At 43.0% G+C, this 19339-nt stretch overlaps 1 protein-coding gene across 2 annotated transcripts in view; it reads right to left on the reverse strand.

Moving 5' to 3' along the window:
• BRAF (B-Raf proto-oncogene, serine/threonine kinase) overlaps nt 1-18142 on the reverse strand; it is a 71768-nt gene extending 53626 nt beyond the window's left edge. For both annotated transcript variants that reach the window (XM_072327159.1, XM_072327158.1), the window contains exons 1-2: nt 17826-18142; nt 4498-4599 (exon numbers count right to left, since the gene is read on the reverse strand). In XM_072327159.1, coding sequence (XP_072183260.1) covers nt 4498-4599; nt 17826-17963 — 240 coding nt within the window. In that variant the 5' untranslated portion in view covers nt 17964-18142. The remainder of the gene's footprint in view (nt 1-4497; nt 4600-17825) is intronic.
• Nucleotides 18143-19339: the final 1197 nt, after the last annotated feature.

Consider the following 19339-nt stretch of genomic DNA (forward strand, 5'->3'; position numbering starts at 1 on the left):
ATTTCCACTATTTACAGTGCTTAGATAAATCTTCAGGAAAAGGGTTTTTCCACAGTGAATCACAAACTGTATTTTGGGAAACATAATCTCAAGGACAGATATAACACAGTGAGAAAGTATGTGGGAAGATAAAAATCATTGATGTTTTCAGCTGCTGCAATACAGAGTACTTCCAAAAATGTGGTGAAATCTATCAAGGAGCCCCTACAGCCTCTTTTCTATAAGAAGAGTGTTATTAATGCTATTTCTACCCGTACTGAGTCAAACAGTTATTGCGAATGTTTGACAGTGATTTCCAGGGGTCTGTGAGATCTGAGAGAGAGAAAGAGAGAGATCTGAGATCTCACACACAGGCAAAGATGTTAAGAGCTATGATTACCTAGGAAAGGATTTTATCTACGTTCCAGAAGCCATACTTAGCTTTTAATACAGCCAATGCTTAATCCATTAATTATTTCTTCCATCTAGAACAAACAGAAATGCTTTTCTTGTGCTCATATTAGAAAGCCTTGATAAGATGTCCGAAGCTATTACTAATTACAGCCATTAGAAGAAAATTGTATGGTTAATGAGAAGTGTTCCTTTCTATTATCTGTCCACTTAGTTCCCTACTCCTCTATCACACACAATGGTTTTACTCTTCTTCCTCAGCCCTTTCTTTCTTAAGAGAATGGAGACAAGGTAGGAACTACCCTAGAGCTCCACGGTGCTTTTTCCACTCCTAGGTGGCTGGACACAGAGTAACACATACAGGTTTGAAGGCCCTACACCAGGTGCTCAAGAGTCACTTTTTTTAAGACCATCACCAAAGAGTGACAGATCAAAGCAGGGTGAGTCTGAGTATCCCTCTTGCAGGAGTAATTAAATATATGCTGTACTCAATGTAACGCGTGTCAATTACTTTCAATATTTCAGGTAATCCATTCTTCTTTCATAGTCAATTGACAAATCCTGAAGTGAAGGTTGCAACAATAGCTGTCAGTTTTAAAATTCTTTTTATGTAAAACTCATCGAATTCCATCCTCCAAATTAAAAAACCTGTCACATTTTTGTGTCTTCTCACTTGCTGAGACAAGCACAGAATTAAAAGCTCGTTAGCACCTATTTTCCTGAGCAACTCTAAAGCACAAATTCATTTTTATTTTTAAACAAGGTGTAGATCTTGCATTCAATGCAGAAATTATTTCCCTAAACCCTTTGCCTGTTCAGTTTCCAGAATTGTTTTTATTCAGTTCTTCAGCTTTCCTATGGGTGTTTTCTACCCCTTTTATTTCTTTTAATTGAAATGCTCTTTTGTTACCAGGTTCAATTACAACTTTACTTGACAGGTCTATAGAGGCGGTAGCACCACAGGCCACAAGCCAGTATACCAGGTGCTTTAAGTCCTGTAAAGTTGAGCGGGTGCTAGGAGGCATAGGAAACAAAAGAGGAGCCATAGGAGCATTCAAAAGAACTGAACAAATCCTACGGTACTGAAGCTCCGCAGATCAGAAAAGTGTCAGCTGTCAGACCTTCAGTAGTTATCAAAAAGCCATGGTTTTGCAGAAAGCAACACAGTAACAAACTAGATGTTTATAGCATTGAATGGCAACATGGGTGAAAGCAGAAGTGTTCAGTTGCAGGTTCTTATGTAGCAAATTACCTTTGGATAATTCCATCTTTGTCTAAGAAAAACAGACAACATTGTTACTGCTAAACACACTAGAGATGATCAACCGGCACAGTCCACAGCAGTCCTTAAGTGCTACTCACATTTTACAAAGAATCAAGAGATGATCAGAGCAATGCAAGGAAACAGATGACTAACATCATCAACATGACAGACTGGCAAAATTACACAAGTATATTTCGGTGAACGTAAGGCACCATTGCATTCCACAGACAGAAATGAGACTTCAGCAAAACAATATATAACAACTCAGAAGAGGCTGTACTGAGGTGAAGTTACAGTGCCTTCCTGTGACAAGGCCAAGGTGTGAAGCTCTGGGAGAAGGTGAAAGTCATGCACAGAAGTCAGTGGTGATACCCAAGTACGGAAACTGAGCAAAAAACCCAATAGCATCCAGCAGCTCTGCACGCAGGTAGTTTGCTAATTCTAACGGATGTCAGAAGGATGAGTTATCAACTGAACTGCTTAAGCTACCCACACGTGTTCTGCATAATTTCCTGTTCTTTTTATGCATATAAAGACTACTGTATTTTCTTAGTTCTGCAATTTCTGGAAGGAAACATGTTGTTCACTGCTTTATCAAACTACATTCACAGCATTTTACATACAACTTCATCCTTTCATCCCGCAGCCAAGATTGGCCGGGCTTTTCTTCTGATAAGGAGATAAGCGCAGAAAGTTGAACCATTAGCTCTAGCAGTGGCAGACTACACCAACATAAATGGCTGCAAAGTAAATTCTGAAAAAAGCAACAGTCTTTGTTTTTGGTCAAGCCAAAAAGACTGGAAAGGCACAGAAAAGCTGCACCAGAAAACTGTTGCTCGGCAGAAATGAGTTGTCCCTCTCTCTCACCTTTATCTCTAGGCTCTTGGCTCACAGCTGTAAACTATTCCCCTTCACAAATCTGAGACTAACGGGACTTCACCATCATCACATTCAGTATACAACTGGATGGCAAATTCAGCAAAACCAGAATATTTTCCTCTTGGATTAATGACTCAAAATATCTTAGGTACTGCAAATACATGAGTGAGGGAAGCAGAAGCAGCCATAGAACAGAGTTGGGAAAAGAACATCAAGGCTTTTCACAGGTTCTTGTTCATAGAACTGGCTGTTTCATGGGATAAAATAACTGAAAAAGTACCAGCATTACTTGTCATGAGACTCCTGATACAGCACAACTCACTGTGGCAAGGAAACACCACGGCCTGTTCTGCAAGGTTTGTGTAACTCCACTGATGAACCTGAGTTGCTGTTTGGTCTTAGCTCCACAAGCAACCATCAAACTCAAAAAGCTACCTTAAGCTTGACATTTTGCTATCACTAAACATTTCTTATTCTTCGTGTTTTCTGAGTAAAGATTCACTACTGTAAATGCCCTCTATCATCTCAACAAGCTATAGAACAATCTAAAGTCCAGTGGAGGGATCTCAGATTTAATTCCTTACAAAAAAAAAAGGGAACAAACTAACCTTTTCATTACCTGAAATCCAGACCTAGTAGAGATTAGACTCATTATTATTCCACTTTGATCCATTATCAAAAAAAACCAACATATGTGCAGCAATATTAAATCCAAAGATAGGAAATAAATGGGCTCATGTGAAAACAACAGGCATATTTACAGAACACCGTGTGGTTAAAATAGTGATCAACACTCATTCAATACTTCCATTTCATATCAAATAAAGGCAGTATAGAGGGTCTCATTTGACCTTAACTGTTAAGGACATTTTGTCAACATTTGTACAGTCATGTTATTGTCCTGCTCTCACATGTTACAATAAAAGCTAGAAATACGTCAAATAATGGGATCTTTAATTACTTCACGTCTTTAGGCAGCAATTACAATTAAAGAGACTGAAAAATAAGTCTGCTTGACCTCCAGTTATTTCAGTACTTGAAAGAAACAAGAAGAGGGCAAGTGATACTCATTCAATTCCTAATAGATGTAACTTATGCATATGGTCTTTTATAGGCTTTTTATGGTCCTTAATGGACTGTTTCATGTGTGTCATGAAATTCAACACAATTTCATGAATTTGGAGTAATGAGAAAAGATTTACTCTGTAATTAGTTTATAAATTAAGCACTGCTGAAAACTAATTCTTCCACCCTGCAATTCTATAAGAAAGGTTCCTTCTACCAATAACAACTTTTAGATTCTACATAACTGTACTTTGAATGGGAAAAAAAGGAAGTTAAGTGCTTGAAAGGCAAAGTTAGTTCTACGCTTTCACATGAGTACAAAATCACAGAAGCACCAAGATTGGAAAAGACGCCTGAAATCAACCGTCTAACCCTCCTCCAACAGCTCCCACTAAACCACCTCCCTCAGTACAACATCTAAATGTTCCCTGAACTCCTCCCAGGGACAGCGACTCCACCCCCCCTGCACAGTCCACTCCAGCATCTGACCACTCTCTTGGAGAAGTATTTCCTAACATCCAACCTCAATCTCCCCGGTGCAATTTGAGGCCCTTCCCTCTAGTCCTGCTGCTAGTTACAAATATGAGTTGTAACAACAGAATGTACATTTCTGTAATATAAAAGCACACATATTTTTCCCCCTCGCACCAAAAAGGATGTCTTACATTTCAGTTGCACAAACGTAACTGCTAGAACACGCCACTGATCTTTCCTTACTGATAAATATCAGAGGGAATTGTGTGGGATTCCTATCTCCAGGGAAAGAGAATTAGGTTTCTAGAAGATGAAGAGAATGTAGTCTTACTGCAGGTATATTTACTTTCAACATAAGATACTTTATATAAAGATGTAGATATCACACCAGGAATCTGACCACATTCATTTGCGCACAAACTTACCTCTAGATATATTGATGGTGGGTTATGCTCTCCTCCAAACTTGTCTAACAGCGCTTCTATATGTTCTTGTGTTAATTTAATCATCTGTTTGATATTCCACACCTAAAACAGAAAATTAAATATTTTCACTTAATTAAATCCTGGGCAGTCTACAGAATCAGCACTAACAATCTGTATCTTCTAGATATTTAGTAACAGAAACCCATAAAATAATATTAGGGTATCAGAGTGTACAAAGCTATTCTGATCATACACTGCCAGTAAAACACAGCTTGCTTCCCTGATAAATGTTGGTTTTAAAATTCACAAACCATTGAACAAATAACTTCTGATGTTTTATTTTTTACCTTTATCAGAACGTTATTAAGTACTTCTCTTGCAAGACTCTGTAGTACGATAGAAGTTGGGTTAGAAAGCTTAGTGCAGTTCTCCTTTTAAGTTGTAAGTACTCTGTGTCAACAACATTCACACAATTCAGGCCTAGTGTTTTATTTGTTGATCATAAGCTCTTTCAATACTGTCAATTGTACATTCCTCCACCCTGCAAGTTGTTGGGTTATTTTTTTTAATAGAACCTGGATGTGATTTGAAAGAGACAGTTACCTCCAGTGCTCAGGGAAGACTTACGGCATTGCGCTATGAAATAGCTCAGCTCATTACATACTTTTCAATGTCTTCAAAGAGTCCATTCCAGGACTTGGAGTCTAGCGTAGGGAAATCACAACATGAATCCTAATCCTAACATCTATAAGGGCACCAACGCACTGTTCCATTAGGTAAAAAAATTACGTGACACACATTTAAGAATCTATCTCAGCCCAACCAAACTCAAAAATTTATTGGGGGGAAGAGGGAGAAAGAGAGAAGGATTTCTTCCTCACAGCACTGCTGTTCAGAAAATACATTAAAAAGAAGAAAACAAAATATTATCAGTACTTATTGGGCCCAGAATTAAAAAAACAAACAAACAACTACCCAAAAAACCAAAGCACAGTGCTTAGGATTCCTAACATAGCTCTAAGTTTAACTCATACATACCTCATGATTTATAATACACACACACTCAAGACTGGGTCTGGACATACAAATTATGACAACGTATCTCTTCAAAAAGAAGATGAAAGCATGTACAAATAACAGGGTCCAACTCATGTTGGATCAGTACAAGTTTCACTATGTAGCTTGAGATGTTCACCAAGAAACTCTAAATTACAGAACTCACATATTGAGCATCACATCTATCACCCAAGTAACAACATGACTGCCTGCTAGCAATTCACGGTCTCACCACCTGCTGACTGATGCCCAGCAACCCTTAAGCAGCAGCCATTCCCCAGGCCAACTCCCCATGGTTTTACAGCCTACTGCATGTAGTAGTGGTACGGAATGTGGTATGGAATAGCTGTTGACCTAATTTAGCACAGCTGAACACCAAATAAAGAGTGCGATATTCAAATGCTCTGTGGGTAAATTCACTTAAGGCAACTCTGGAAGTCAACTCAACTCTCAACTTAGAATCAACATTTGATGTTGAAGCTAGGATTGCCAACCAGCAGCTAACAGTAGCATTTCTGCATTTTGCTGATATTTTTTTCAAAGATGGCAAGACTGAATACAAAAACAAATGTAACAATGCCACAAAAAAATGCACATAGGAAGTGTGTTAGTTAAGAGAAGTTCGCAAGAAAGTCCAACAGCCTCAGAGGGCAGAAATTTTCCTGTTGAATTATTACCAGGACAAGAGCGAAAAGTTGCCCAGAGTGGCTGGGAATGGCGCCCTGAATTACCTACTGTGTTACCTGCCTGAGCACTAAAGTAAGAGCCTTTCACAAGTGAATCTTGCAGGGAAACTTAGCATGGATTTCTATTATCTTAGAAAGGCAACTCACAGTTAGGAGTACACTGAAATTCATCAAAGTCAGCCATGGCGCTGAATCATTACTCGTTGCTCACAGAAATGGAAAACCTATCTTAAGTGCCATATTCATCAAAAGTCTTTTGACAAGCCAAAAAAACTCTCACAAACCTCGTACTGACCAGCATGCACAAGCTGTAACCAGGTATACATAAGAGCATGTGACATAGCAAATTTCCAACCTTCACTATTTCCCTGTAAGTTGTAACATAAAGATACCTTCCAGCATCCTGTATGAGTGAATATATTTGTTATTTGTGGTCCAGAGCATCCCTCATCTAGGTAGTCAGTTCTCCTTCAGACTCAACACCCCTGCATGCATATTGCATTCTGTTATGCAGGACCTACAACTCCAATTTAACTGAGTGAACTTAAACCTTTCTCTGACTGCAGTTCAGACCTGCTGCCCTGTGTAACTTACCTGCTATGACTCCAAGATGTCTGCTTCTGCACACCACAGCACCCCAACTTCCTCCTCACAGGAACTAAGCCACTAAGGGCTACACTTGCACAGCCAGCACTCTTCTTTCCTTCTCGCAAACTTGCTTGCTTAGATGTCCTATCCCAGCTCAGTCTGCATCATGCACACTCAGAGACAAGAGAGTTTCGCATACCATGTCCCCAGAATACATATCATACAGATGTGGAGTTTTACCACGAGCAAGAGAAAAATAACATCTATTCTTTCTTGATGGCCAGCAGATCTCAGCAGTTTTCTTCTATTTCTAGAGAAAGCATGCATAAAGTGCAGATAAAGGGATTACTATGAGAAAATTACTGCCAAGTATCTTGCAGAAATGCAAAACCCGATGCCAGGTTAAGAGACAGTTGCTAGAAACACTGATGTATTGTGAAGTAGATCTGCAGCGCACCTGGTATTGTCCATGTGCAAGTCCAGCCACAATCCACAGAAAACAGCAAGTTGGTTTTTGGAGACACACTGTTTCATTACAGTTCCACAAAGCAGTAAAGAATCCTTTACATGTAGGATAACCTGATCTTTAAAAATATATATATCTCTGTCTTCTTTGGTAGCATTAGGTTAAAGTTATTCTCTATCACAAGATGAGATTTGATTCTCCTTGTAGTGCTGCTGACAGAAAGAAGCTGACAGAGGCTGACAGGGATACAGACAGATAGAAGACTGGAGATGTTCCAGATACTCTGGAATACATCAGCTTATATCTGCCCATTGTGGATAACCGTGCATTAATTTCGCAAATAAGCACTCTCTTGCAATGTAATGAAAAGATGACAACCTATTTCAAGCCAGAGGCAAGTCAGATACAGCAGGAGCCCAAATCCATTCTATTCAGCAAACACGACAGCTCTGCAACGTCAAAGACTGTAAGCCATGAAGTTATTTTTGCATTCTTTGCTGCTTGTCAAAATATGCACTGCCCGAGACAGCGCAAAGCAAAACGTCTCTACCTTTTGCATCTGATATCAGAACTCAAGTCTTGCAGCACATCCCAACTCCAACCTCTACACTCACATTCAGTAGAAGACACCAGGAAGCTTGAATATATTTTGTAAACAACAGCAACAAAAGTCATCCTTTGCACAGAAACTGTATGTCCTGCTTCTGGATTATCACAATTAGCAGTGATGGATGGTACTTTAATGGGACAAAGCAGGCGAAGCTATTGAAGAATTTATTTCAAAATGGTTTTACAATGAGGACAGAATTCATTAACACCTATCCAGTACTATTCTAATCAGCCCCTTCAGGCTTCTTTCTCATAGAATCCACACAATTGTTTAGCCTGATGGGCTACTACCCACTGTCAGAAACTGCTTTAGAAAGCTGTCATTTCTGAAGTCACTCTTAACTGGACTTCACTAGCTTGAAAGTGAAGGGTTGGAGTGTAAGAAAGACAATGGGACACAGGAATGGGACTAACTCAGAACCCCACCTTAGGGTGTGCATGACAAGAGAACTTGCATCTTCCCAGTTTATGAAAAACTACTGCTGCCCCTTTCTCATCTTTTCCTGAGATCCCTTCTTCCCTCAGCATCCTGGAGCAGTGCATTCTCCCTTCCTCTTACAAAGCTCATTCTCCGTGTTCTGCACTCATACACTGGAATGTAACGTGCACATAGAATGGGCAAGATAGTCCTTCTCTCCAGTTCTAGCTTTACTCCATCTCTCAGGAGAAGTTTCTCTTAACTCACACATCCACTCTGCTCAGTTTTTTTCTTGCTCTATTGGCTCCTTGTGCTTATCATATTTTCATCAGCATAGCAAGAAAATCTCTTCTTGAACAAGCAAGATGACAAACATGAGCAGTGCAAAAAAATTCACTGAATTTTACATGAGGTCTGTAAGGGGTAGATCCTGGCTCCACCCCTTCTGGTCACTGAGGTGCACTGCACGCACCTGAGCTGCTCTGGGTTGGCCCTGCCTTCCACCAAGTGCTCAGTCATTGGTTCAGACCGTGACTCAGCATTTCCACTACACACCTGTAAGACAAACACACTCAGCAAAGACTTTCTTTCCTGACCAGAAGACTTCCATCACATCAAAATTTGGTATACTAAACATTTAGTTTTTACTTAATATCCTGACATCCCTCATTTATTTGCAATCCATCAGTTGCAACTGATAGCGATCTACGACTTTTCCTTTGTTTAATCCTAAAGGCAAGTGGCACCGCTCACCACTGAGCTCTACTTTTAAAACACAATAAACAGCCTTTCACTCTGTCAGGCCCTCCCCTTTCAGGTTGCCTCCTCTTAAACAAAAGGAATTCAGACTTCAAACGTTCCTAATTTCTTGTGAGCATTTAAAAATAACATTTGAGATATGGCGACAACTTGTAAAAGCTGAACCTTGATGAAGTTTGTGCTTGAAACATAACTAAACAGTTTCTCTCTTAAAAAAAAAAAAAAAAGAAAGAAAGAAAAAAGAAAAGTTTCTCTGGAGCCTAAATCTTTGCCCAAACCATCTGAGTACACTAAATGAAGGAAAAGCTCTTCTCTGCACCAAGGTAAGTTTTGTGCCACTCTAGCGTGCTGAAATAGCTTGGCAGAGGACCTTGTGACTGCTACAGCTGCTACAGTCACCTTCTCTCCCCACAGCCACGGGTCAGTGGATGGAAGCTAGCAGGAAGCAGCAGCCTTCCTGTTCAGCTCCAACTCGCACTCGGTCCCCCACTTCTACATCACCTTTGCTGCTCGCTGCTAAGTAGCGTTTGCCTCCAAGCACTGCAAAACGGAAAGTCAATGTGTTTTCTACCACAGCAGAATGCAAGAGTGTGAGAAATAAGAGGTGTTTATAGCTGACATTCAAATCGTTAACCACCAGTTTATGACGTCTTTCATCAAACTTAATCTCTTATTCCACATTCCTCCAGACTTGGGTGCTGCAATTACTATTAGTCCCATTTATTCCTCTTGCTATTACTGAGCTAGTCATGAGGATCACACAGATTTTGTTCTAGCACAATTCACTGTATTTACCTTTATGAATTGTAAAACTTCTCCCAAGACTGTCAAAGGCCAAAAATTAAAAAGGGGGTGCGGGGAATAATTATACATAACTAGCAATGGCTCTGGGCAGCCTGGTCTGGTGGTTGGTGACCCTGCACATAGCAGGGGGGTTGAAACTCAATGGCCATTGTGGTTCTTTTTCAACCCAGGCAATTCTATGATTCTAATTGAAGAATGCAGTTTTGTTCTAGAACGGTAGCTACCACAGACTTGCAACAAATGAGAATCCAGAAGTGAATTTAAAACAAACTATCGCGCATCCACCAGACTACTGCTCTACATATGTTAGCACTGAAGACAAGTCATATTTGTGATGGAAAGCAAGCAGCCAACAACCAGCTAATTACAATAATTGGATCTAAGAAGCAAATGCTAGCCAGGCAGGGCTCTTACATAGGCTGGGTCACATTAATTAAACTGACAAAACAAAGTCTCTCCTGAACTACAGAACCTATTCTGCTCTCTCCTTGCCAGAGCACACAATTCATTAGACTACCTAGAGAAGATAAACAGCACCTATTCAAAAGTTCCTGTTATCAATCCATAAAAATCATCTGCTATACTCTTTGCAACATCCAACCATTAAACTGTTATGACATGGTGCACGTGCTTTCTGCTAGCTGGCCAGAGAATGTAAAAGAGTTGAAATTATCAGTTGAAACAAAAAACATATTCGTGTTAAGTGTGGCTGTGATCCAATAAAGGAGCTGAGGTATCGCATTTTTATCTTAAATGGATCTTAAAATTATAAAACCAAACCAACACAAAACAGGTGTAAGCAATTGGCCCACAGTCTTGGAAAACAGTCACAAATAGAAACTGCCATAGAAACCACGCTTTCCTGGATGGCACGTAGTGTTCAGATCAGCAGACCAGGCTGCCTAATTCCAACAGCGCCGTGAAAAATGAAATAGCTTCCAAGGTAGGATTGGCTCCGTACCATTCACTGCACAAAGAGTTTGGAAGGTTTTAAAAACAAATTAATAAACAAGATTTTATTTCATTCAGTCAGACTTCAGCCAGTTAAACTAGAGAAGTGCTTAACACAGAAAACCTGCTGCAAGATCTATAACCTGTGACTGTTCAGTCTAGAGACTGGGACAAGTTATATCAATTTCTAACTAGCAGAAAAAGCTTAATATCAGTCACAATTATTTATTATTACTAACAATTAGTATTCTAGTCAAATTATGAAAATACTGAAAGAAATTCTTCCTGAAAACTACCTCAGATGATGCTCAAGACTCTAATTTAAATCCACGTTACATAAAACTATAGAGAAGCTTTGACCTATTAAGATTTAATGAGTAAATTTCCAATACCAGTTCAAAGGCTGAGGCCACAAGCACACATTTTCCAGATCCCTTCCTATGTACCGCAAACTTCTTCAAGTCATAGTCCTGTTTTATTTCATGCTGATTTTATGGTGCTTTTCAAGCATTATTAGTAAGTAACTTGCACTAGAGATGGAAGGGAACTAGGCATGCTGCTATTCTACATCTACCCTCAAAAACAATCCCGTTATCCGAAACAAAGCGGTCAGAAAATGCCAACTAAACACAACGCAACTGCATTTGAGAAGTATTTTCAGCTTTGCAGTAGGTTTACCAGCAGCTTTACTACTAGCTACGCTGAGAGGCCTCACTACACAGCAGTGAGGATATTACTGCTGATATCCCCCTGCTTTCAGTAAGAAAAAAACATCCTAGCAACCTCATTATGCAGCAGTTTTAATCATTAGCTACGTATGCTTGCCTGCCTCCTAGGTGCAAGATTTTAAAGAAAACTGGTAACTCTCATGTAGAAATTCCATCTCCCTTTTATAGTATATGTTGTGCAGGTATAGTGGGAGAATATCTCCCATGGTCTGAAACTTAGAAGAACAAACACATCCTTCAGTGCCCAAAGACACTCTTAGATCTCTTGACTACAGTCCCAATAGTGTGGATAATTTACTGTCACCAAGCACTATGCCTGCATGGTACAAGCAGATCCATTTTGAAGAGAGCACAGGTGCCAAATTCTGACTCTTCTTGTTCATAGGGGTCAGAATTCCCAAGGTGGGCTGACAGCATTGCTCCCTGACAGCTCCTGCCTGCACAGACAGCACTTCTCTGGACAATGGAGGTGGGTTAAAATCAGACCAGACCATCAACTGTTTCCCTTTTGCTAAGGGTCACAATTAAATAATGTCATTAGAAAGAACTGAAAAATCCACTGCTGCCTATATGTAATTACTTTATATATATATATATACACGCATATATATATATATATATATATATATATATATATATGCACACACACACACACACACACAAAATACAACACGGAGTAACAAGCCCAACACTTGCAGCAAGAAGTTTAAACCGGAAAAAAAGGCATGCAATTGTGCATCAAGCAGCCACATATAAGTTCAGAACTGGTGACAGGAGAGGAAACTGGTTGCATAAATACAGATTTCATCATTTTGGAAAGATGCTGCGTGCGGGAGGACAGATGATTGCACTGTAAGCCCCAAAAGCTCAAGAGCAACTGGAAGGAGGAGACACATGGACTGTACACATACTGCTGTATTCTGTACAGGCTGTGATAAAGTAGGTAATTTCATGGGACAAAGATGACCTTAAAACACAGGGTGGAGCGCAGCAAGAATCAAGCCCACCACACCAGCACTACTCTACCTAACCACATTCTTTTTGTCGCTTACTTCATAAGGGACTTCAGAGCTCACCAGATACCTTGCTGAGCTCATTAATCTTGCCGAAAACAAACCTACCCAAAGTGATGCTAATGTTCTTCAGCATTAGTGGATTGATTTCAGAAGGGTGCTCACAGTACACATCTGGCTGAGCGCATTGGAGGAGGCACACAAAATGGCCACGCGTGCCCCTCTGGGTGGCAGGGCATCACCTGATGTACTGCAGCCATAGGGAGCAGCGTTAGTCACCCAGGAGTACCGTTCTGACAGGGCATTTCTACTGTACCGTTGCTCTTCAAAAGCAGGTTGTTCATATTGAAACGTGCTACACTTAAAAAGTGTCTCCGAGAAAAACCTGTAGCTTCTACGTAAGGCTAGACTTGAATTATCTGTTTCACAACGTGAAACCCCCTTTTATTTCTTTTGCAAGTACATATAAAATCCTGTTCCCTCCTAACTGAAATTCACCCTCAAATCTCTCACGCAACTTTTCCATCGGCACAATAATGAATAAAACTGAGCTATAAACTTGTTAGAAAATAACAAAGCAAAGCAGAATAGGGGAGCTCTCTCATCTGGCCAACTGCATGCAACAAAAGAACTGCCTTTCCTGGCTACAAGCAGCGTTGTAAGATATTATTAGAACAGCATTAAAAATGAGACACTTTGCAGTTTAACAACTACTACAAGTAGAAAAAGCCCAAGAGCTCAAGCACTAACACACATTCACAAGAATACAGGCAAACACTTTGTATCCAGCCCATTTGTGGATATCCACACAGATAGAAAGCAATCCCTGAGACACCAAAGCTTTTCTGAATATACTCATCTAATAAGCAAGTTCTGTGTAATCAAGCAAACTACCACAGGCCAGAGCTGCTAACCCTAGTGCCTGCCAGGGGGAGAAAAAAACAAGCCATCATAAGCAGAAATCTTTTTAACATCCCCACTAAAGTCAAGTATTTCAAGGTTACATTCTAACATTCAATCTGCCCTGCCAGGGGTGAACCATAAAGGTCTATGGAAGAAGACAAGAGGTTATCAGAATCACTGCCTTCCCTGCACCTGGATCAACCCCCCCCCCATCACTCCTGAAATATACTTCCCTATGCAGGCAACAGAATCTACTAATGGGCACTTCTATAAGTTCATAGAATCATAGAATCACAAAGTTGGAAAGGACCGACAAGATTATCTGGTCCAACCATCCTCCTATTACCTTTGCTACCACAAGCCACTAAACTAGATCTCGTAGCTTAGTTAGCTAAGAAAGCCTGTGTTCATGCTTCTGTCCCCAGCCATAAAGAAAACAGCGTGTTAGTAACTCACAATGATGCCCTCTGTCACCATTTAAACACCCTACTTCTAGCAGTAATAACCATGAGTCTGGGGAACAAACTGCTGTTTTATTATTTTCCATCAAATGTCACAATCCCCATTCCCTTTAAAAAAACAAAACCAACCCTCCGTTCTTCAGTCTTCCCCCAAAGATCCGATCTGCCAGACCTCACATCTCCCTTGTTACCCTCCTCTACATTCTTCACAGCTACAGCATCTACTTCCCCAAGCTGCAGCCTGAAGTCAGACAGCACACTGCGCTGAGGATTTGCTTCTGCTGTGCAAAAACCCACCGCACTTATCTTTTGAGATATACTCCTGCAGAACATTGGCTGGAAATGAGGCATCTCGCAGCCAAAGTTTAACCTGCTCTCACAATTAAATAGAGCGCCATTCACCTACCATAAAGCTGATCTGTCACCAAACACAAAAGCAACAAAACATAACTGAGATAGAACAGAAAACATATTCTCAAAACTACGAAAGTACTGAGAGAAAACATAACACTGACTTTTCTTAGTGTACCAACATGATTACTGCAGGAGAGCCCACCAGTTATTTCATTTCAGGTTAGAGGCATCTTCTTCTACATTTCCTCCTTCCTCTTCAATCTGCTTTGTCAGATTAAGGTTTCTGAATGCATAACTGATGTTCACGCCGGGTAAACTCCAGCACTGTCACCCAGAAAGCCAGCGGTTGCCCAACAGCTCAGAGCCTCACTTCACAACTTTCAGTCGTTTTTGTCTTCAAAAAGCACTTGAGGGCACAAAGCTCTGAGTACAGAAAATCCCATTTGAATTATTTAATAACGGTGTAAATAATCTCTAGCAACAAGAACGGAGCCTATTCTCCCAGCTGTCACGCACACTGCTGTATCAACAACCCTGCAACACTCGGAAAGCCTTCCATCCAAACAAGCTCTTGTACTGAGAATGCATCACAGGGTAAGAGCCAGCCCGCACGCCCCTGGGTGCCAGCACTCCCCCCAGGCAGAGAATGGTGAGCAGAAGAGAACCCTTGCCCCCAGTTCACTTGTCCCTGCTCTTACCCAATCCTTAAGCCGCTGCAAAGGACTCATTCCCTAAACGTACCGTTCTTACTTCTGCATGTGAAACTACTCTTCCTAAACTCGGATTCGATATAGAAAAAATGCCTTTGCAGTTACTACACTGTTACGTAACAGCTTCATTATTTGAAAAATTTTAGTATCAGCAGTTGGGCTGCAAGGGCAGCCTCTGAAGCACCAGAGTCATTATTCAGCTCTAAACTGACCACAAGCCGAATGATATGCCATAAACTGGCTTGTTGCAACTCCAAGCCTTGAACTCGTACGTGATGCTGATGTAGTTTTAACCAACATTCGTTCATGATCTTGACACAGGGCAGCTCCTTTACCACACGCTTCCAGCTGACACGTTTGTGTCTGCCTGCTTTAAGGTCTATCAGAGATTCTCCTTGTCCACCCTCCTCTTACAGCTACAAACTTAGCGTAGAATGGAAGGTTTTCCTCTGGGAAATCAAGACTGTGTTTCCTTAAAGACTGCAGAGGGAACTGTGGAACTAAAACCCTTCCAGGTGCCTCCTCTAAATACGTGAACTTGTGCTCCTTGATGCACTTCCACAGCAAGGTTACTTTTAAAGCCTAGATTTACATTCCCTTGAAGGGAAACAGAACACCAAAACACGCATTTACATGAGTCAGATATAAGTACTTCAGCATTTTCTGACTTATGTCACCTTGCATCTGTATTACGGTTATGCTGACTTGTTTTTGTATTAAGAACAGTTTTCACTTTAACTCGATCAGCAATTATTTGAGCTCACGCTTTATTAAAACTGGGTTTAGATGGCGTAATATCCATAGTGCAAACAAAAGGTAATTACCTACGACATGAGGAAGAGCTAGCTAACTGACGAACAAACCCACATCAAAAAATACAAACTCTAGCACCAGCTCTACCTCAGACCTGCGTGTTCCATTATTTCCAATGTACAAAGAGCAAAATCTTGGAAAACAAAAACACAGTAACAACAGCACACTCCCTTAACCATGCATTTATGCACCCGTACTTGAGAGGTACTGAACCCTCCAGCTGGCAAGCACGCCAGGCAGCAGCCTGCTTCTCTTTCTTTCTTACAGAGATGTAAGCTACAAAGGGGGGAAAAACACAAACCAAAGCAACCCCTCGCTGTGTAGTTTTGCATTTGGACTGAAACCTAATGACCTACACCAGCAGTTTTAGTTTAAGTGACATCTCTTTGGGGATGAGAAAGAGATTCGAATAATTCTTTTATAATGCCACTGTTTTCCTCTCTTCTCTCCCATGCACCACAGTTTATTTGCCCCACTCAGCTGTATTACCATGACTGAACACTGGGCCACAAAATAAATCAGTTACTGTAATCGCTGATATTTACATTATCTTTATGGCGGAAATAACACAGCAATTCATTTCCACGTAGAGCTGCACCAGCACGATCAGGGCAATAAATGCCAGCGAGATGCTTTTTAAACTCATTTTGCTGCTGAAAAAAGGCATTTATTAAAGTCCAGTCTTTTTAGGTTTCTCAATCAGCAAAGAGTTTCTCCTTACTCAGGAAAGCTAACAGCGGACTTGCATTACACAAAGCATTCAATCACCCTGCTGTTGAGGTGCAAAATATGAACACAGTGCTGAGCTTTGCCTGCCTTCACCAAGGTGAGCAGGTAGCTCCTTAAGACAGCCAAGTCTTACCTCCCAACAGCATCACCAGGGGAAGCCTCCTTCCCTTTTCTTCTCTCTAGCCACCTACTCAACATGAGCTCTAGTGCTTGCCAAATTTCTCAACGCATGAATTCTATGCTACTCCACAATGCTATTAATACAGAAGAAGCATTATTATCCCGTGAGCTGGAGTCAAATGGACCTCTTGGTGAGCCCAAGGCCTACTCACCTCTCTGAGCGGAGGTAGGGGCAGAGAAAGGCCTGCCCCAAGGCAGCAGGGAGCTCAGTGCTGCTCAGGGCTCAGAGAGCTGCATGGATCACGCAGACCTGCTGAGGAAGGTTGAGCTGAAACAGCCTCCAGTGACCAAAGCCCTGAATGAGGATGTATTGTTGTATTTACCTCTAAAACAGACTTGACATACGATATGTGGCAAATCGCTGAGACTTCGGTGCCTACAGTATTCAGAACTGCAGAGCACCCAGTGTTGGTGCTGCACATCGCAGTCCACTTCCTGAGAACGGTTCACAAGTGTCAGCGCCTCAGACTTTAACCCATGCAGAACAGGCAGCACTGCCCCGTAAGGGATGGGAAGTTCAGTCAGGTGCCCCGCACCACAGGAAGTATGTCACAGGGCTGCAGATGGGGCCCGGCACCCCCAGCACCCACACAGCCCCTGCACATCGGCGTTTCTTAACGCTCCTCGCGCAGAAATCACAACCCAGGCCAAGAGGCGCAAAACAAACCCCTCCAAACCCTATTTTTTCAATGCTTATTTCAAGCGCTTCAAAACTGCCCGGACCAACCGATTATAAAATAGCTGCACAAACGCGGTGCCGCTCAGGTAACTCTCTCAGCGTGACAGCACGGGGAGCTGCGCCCCCGCCGCCCTCCTCCGAAGCAGGAGGGCGGGCGATGCCCCCGCTAAGGGCCGGGGAAGCCCCATCCCGCCACCTCCGCTCCGACAGGCAGCCCCAGCCCGAGCGCTCGGTGCGGGGCGGCAGCGCGGAGCCTCCCCGCCCCGCGACTGCGGCGCTCCGACCGCCACCGGAGAGGAGGGGGGAGGGCCGGGGCCTCCCCCGAGCGGGGATCCCCTCCGCCGCCGCGCGGGCCGCGGCCGCCGGGTCCGGCGAGGCGGGAGGGGGGCGGGGACCCGCGGCGGCCGCCGCTCGGCCTTACCTCCTCCGGGATGGCCGGGTCGCCGCCGCCGCTCCCGGCGTAGCAGGCGCCCAGCACGGGCGGCGGCGGCTCGGGCTCCATGTCCCCGTTGAAGAGCGAGGCCCCCTCGGCGCTGCTGCCGCTGCTCAGCGCCGCCATCTTGGATCGAAGCTCTGGGGCGAGGGAGGGGGAGGGGGGAACCGCGTCCCCGCCGCCGGGACGCCCCCAGCCGCGACCCGTAGCGGGAGGGGGAGGGGGGCGAGCGCAGATCCCGGCCGGTTCCCAGCGGCCCGCGCCGCCTCACGTCACGCCCGGCCCGTGACGTCACCCAGAATCGCCGCCGCGCTCGTCGCGCCTGCGCCGCGGCGTCACCGGGAAACACCCTGACGTCACGGCGCGACCGCCCGTCGCCCTGGGAACTCGGCCGTGGGCTCGCGGCACGGCCCCCGCCCCGACAACGCCGCAGCTCCCCCTAGCGGCGGGACGGCGCAGCGCCCAACCACCGCCGGGCCGAGGAGCCGCATTCAGGTCACGTGTGGACGCGAGAAAACGACCGCGGAGTCCACGGTAGTGAATGTCACGGAGAGAAGGCGTGAATTCAATGGGGGGTCTCTCCTACACAGAGCTGCCCAATAGCTGAACACAAATGAGAAATGAAATCATCTAGTTAACGCCTAATAAAGGAACCTGGGATTTCTTACGACACACGGCCAGCCGTGCAGTCACCAAAAAGGCTGTACGAGTCTGTAAGAACCACATGTATAATATAAAGGTAATTATCAGCACTTCTTGCTATCGGATGAGAGTTGGTATGGCAGTGAAAAGCATGTACAGGCTCAGGAACATGTCCAGGGCATAACCAGCAGTAGAATCTATAGGCTGCCATCAACCTGTGTCTTGCGATACCTTTACCCCTGCTCTCAGGAATCTTGCATCCCTTCATTCTTGAGCTCCTGCTTTATTCTTTCCCCCCAGGAAGATCTGCATTCATATACAACACATTTGCTAAACTCTGTAGTTACATTTGATGTTCTTACCCCTGGTACTGAAAGTTGATTTCCAAAGGACCATGGCAAAGAGTTACTACCAAAAATGTCTACTTTTTCTATACTTCCCTTTGTTTGGGGGAACCCGGACCTGATGGCAGATGGAGTTCCTTACACTTCTACATGGTGGAACCTTTCATCTCTGTGCTTAACCCATCATGAAGGAGAATAAACCATTTTGAACTGTGACTGTCTCTTGATGGCAGGGAATCCTATCTGATGAGAATCGATACCATCAAAATCTTTCACCTGGAATGGCTTATGTTGTCTACACAGATCCAAATCAATCTCATTATAGATCTAAAAAACTATTTGCTATCAAACTCGCAGGCCACTGAGGACACTGCCTAGTTGATTTCTACAATGCAGCGCAGCCTGTTCATCTAGTGTTGCAGCAAGTAATGGTAATTCATACTTGCAAATGCAAAACCTGCCACCTCTCATCAATCCTGTAGTTACGCATCGATGTTTAACCATCTTCAGAATTAT

Source organism: Excalfactoria chinensis, chromosome 1, assembly GCF_039878825.1.
Source record: "Excalfactoria chinensis isolate bCotChi1 chromosome 1, bCotChi1.hap2, whole genome shotgun sequence".
NCBI lineage: Eukaryota > Metazoa > Chordata > Aves > Galliformes > Phasianidae > Excalfactoria > Excalfactoria chinensis.